The following is a 2,217-nucleotide window of genomic DNA, read 5'->3' on the forward strand; positions in this document are numbered from 1 at the left end:
AAATTAACAGTAACAATCTAAATATGTCACTTTAGAGTAGTTGAAAAGCACAAAAAATTGGGTAGGCTTACTTTGGATGTCGTCAAATAATTATGCATGCATGTGTTTCTTCTTGTTTCAATGCCACCAGCTCTTTATTGATTGTAATTATCACCTAAATTAAATAAAAGGTTTTCTGTTCATCGGTGGCCCCCAATTTGAAAAAGAATGCAAAATACAGTATGTGCTTAATCATTAATTGGATCCAAATAAACACGTAATTTGCCATTACACCTCTATATATAATAAGGGGAAGCCAAGACATCTTCATTAATCTGTGCTTTGTAGTTTGCACCATCTTTTAGTTGATCATTAGCTAAGTTGTTTCTGTGACTATCACTACCGGAAAAAAAATGTCTCTGAAGGGTAAGGTGGGGACTGAAATAGAAATAAAGTCACCTCCGGAGAAGTACTATAATATCTTTAAGGGCCAAGCCTACCATGTTCCCAACGCCGCTCCTGACCATATTCAGGGGGTTGACGTGCATGAAGGTGATTGGGAGACACATGGCTCTGTCAAGATCTGGAAATATACACTGGGTAAGGCTGTACCCTACTATTTTCATACTTGTTCTAGACTGAATTTCTTATTCTTTTTCTTTATTTTGCACTTCACTAGCTCACAACAAGAGCCACACACCATGTATTTTAGCTTCTAAAACGTGTTGGCCTTAGCTTGGGTGATTCTCGTCGTGATCCTCTCCATTTCACTTAAAATAGAAACAATCCACCTCACAGTTAGAGATTTTATTTTTTGAATTTGATAATGTACACAGTATTCCACGTCAAATAAATGAAAACGTTCCAGATACAGACATACAATTGAACATACTATATAATAATAATAATAATAATATGAATATGATCCTTGGCCTAGGCTAATAATGGTTGAGTGCATGAATGACTCAAAAGTAGAAATGCTATGTCCTACATCAATTGATAATAAAAGTGAATAATTAAAATAATATTCTTAAATTTAATGATTCATGTTTTTGTGTTAAATAATTTCCAACTTTTATATTAAGGTCTAAAATAAAACTTCAATATATGTTATAATTTCCCAAGATTAAAAAATCAAAAATATTATCGTACTTTTGTTGCGGTACTAGATTTTTGTTTTTGTTTTTGTTTTACCTTAGGACCTCAATGAATTCTGGATAACAAAGAGGAAAAAACCTTTTCTTTCTTTCATGATTGTTATGGGTATCATATTATACCGACCTTGCAAATTTGGGAAACTTAATTACCACTTTTCATTCTTAAAGAATGTTAGGCCAATCACTCACAATTTTGTAATATCGTACACAATATTTTGGACAATTATTGTTAGACTTAATTAGTCTGATGTCTATATATTATTGTGAAATTGATCGAATTCGATATTCATATTTTCTTGTGAAACAATAGAGGGGAAATCCGGCCTGGTTTTCAAGGAGAAGGTTGAATATGATGATGCAAATAGGTCAGCAACTCTTATTGGTGTTGATGGAGATATCATGCAGGAATACAAGACCTTTAAGGCCACCTATCAGGTTGTTCCAAAGGGTACTGGAAGCTTGGCCAAATTGAACATTGAATATGAGAAACTTAGGGAGGATGTGCCAGCTCCAGATAAGTACATCACTCTGATGGTTAATATCACCAAAGGTATTGATGAGCACATTACTAAGGCATAATTGAAAGGATGTATTGGCCTCTAGTGCTTGTGTAAAATAAGCATAAGGCTCGCAGTGTATTTAACCAAGCATGTATAACTATGTTTTGGGATCAGATCTCTCTAATGAAGTACCTATGGTTTGTAATAAAATAATGAAGGGTGGTTACGTACCAATGGCCTGTAGGTCAATTGGCACGTCCAACCCCTTGTGTGAGGCGAGGTTAGTCAGGGCTATTAATAAAGTCATGGTTTGTTTTGATATTAAAATTGGGATGCGTAAACTCAGCATGAATTTTCTTCTCATTTCTCTCTTAATTATTTTTTTGGGTGCTTTTTTAATTTCATAGACAACCATCACATAGAAGAATAACAATGAAATTTTCTTCTGAAACTATAGAAGCGAATCTACATGACACTCCAAAAGCTTTGAGGGACTTGTAGAAAATAAGTATGCCACTCTGATGGTTAATATCACCAAAGATATTGATGCATACATTATTAAGGTACAATAGAAAGGATGT

General features: G+C 34.0%; 1 protein-coding gene across 1 annotated transcript; it reads left to right on the plus strand.

Annotated features, from left to right (window-relative positions):
- Positions 1-283: 283 nt before the first annotated feature.
- LOC111993228 (MLP-like protein 28) lies at positions 284-1,963 on the plus strand. Its single transcript, XM_024025083.2, has 2 exons — positions 284-579; positions 1,447-1,963. Exons 1-2 carry the CDS (start codon positions 393-395, stop codon positions 1,713-1,715), a joined length of 456 nt encoding a protein of 151 aa, XP_023880851.1. The 5' UTR covers positions 284-392; the 3' UTR covers positions 1,716-1,963.
- Positions 1,964-2,217: the final 254 nt, after the last annotated feature.

Source organism: Quercus suber, unplaced genomic scaffold (genome assembly GCF_002906115.3).
Source record: "Quercus suber isolate HL8 unplaced genomic scaffold, Cork oak 2.0 scaffold_377, whole genome shotgun sequence".
Classification (NCBI taxonomy): domain Eukaryota; kingdom Viridiplantae; phylum Streptophyta; class Magnoliopsida; order Fagales; family Fagaceae; genus Quercus; species Quercus suber.

Bases quoted from the DNA above. Each gene is read 5' to 3' on its own strand.
- LOC111993228 (XM_024025083.2), top strand. From the start codon at position 393: ATGTCTCTGAAGGGTAAGGTGGGGACTGAAATAGAAATAAAGTCACCT. The intron at 580-1,446 runs GTAAGGCTGTAC...GTGAAACAATAG, and splicing joins GATCTGGAAATATACACTGG to AGGGGAAATCCGGCCTGGTT.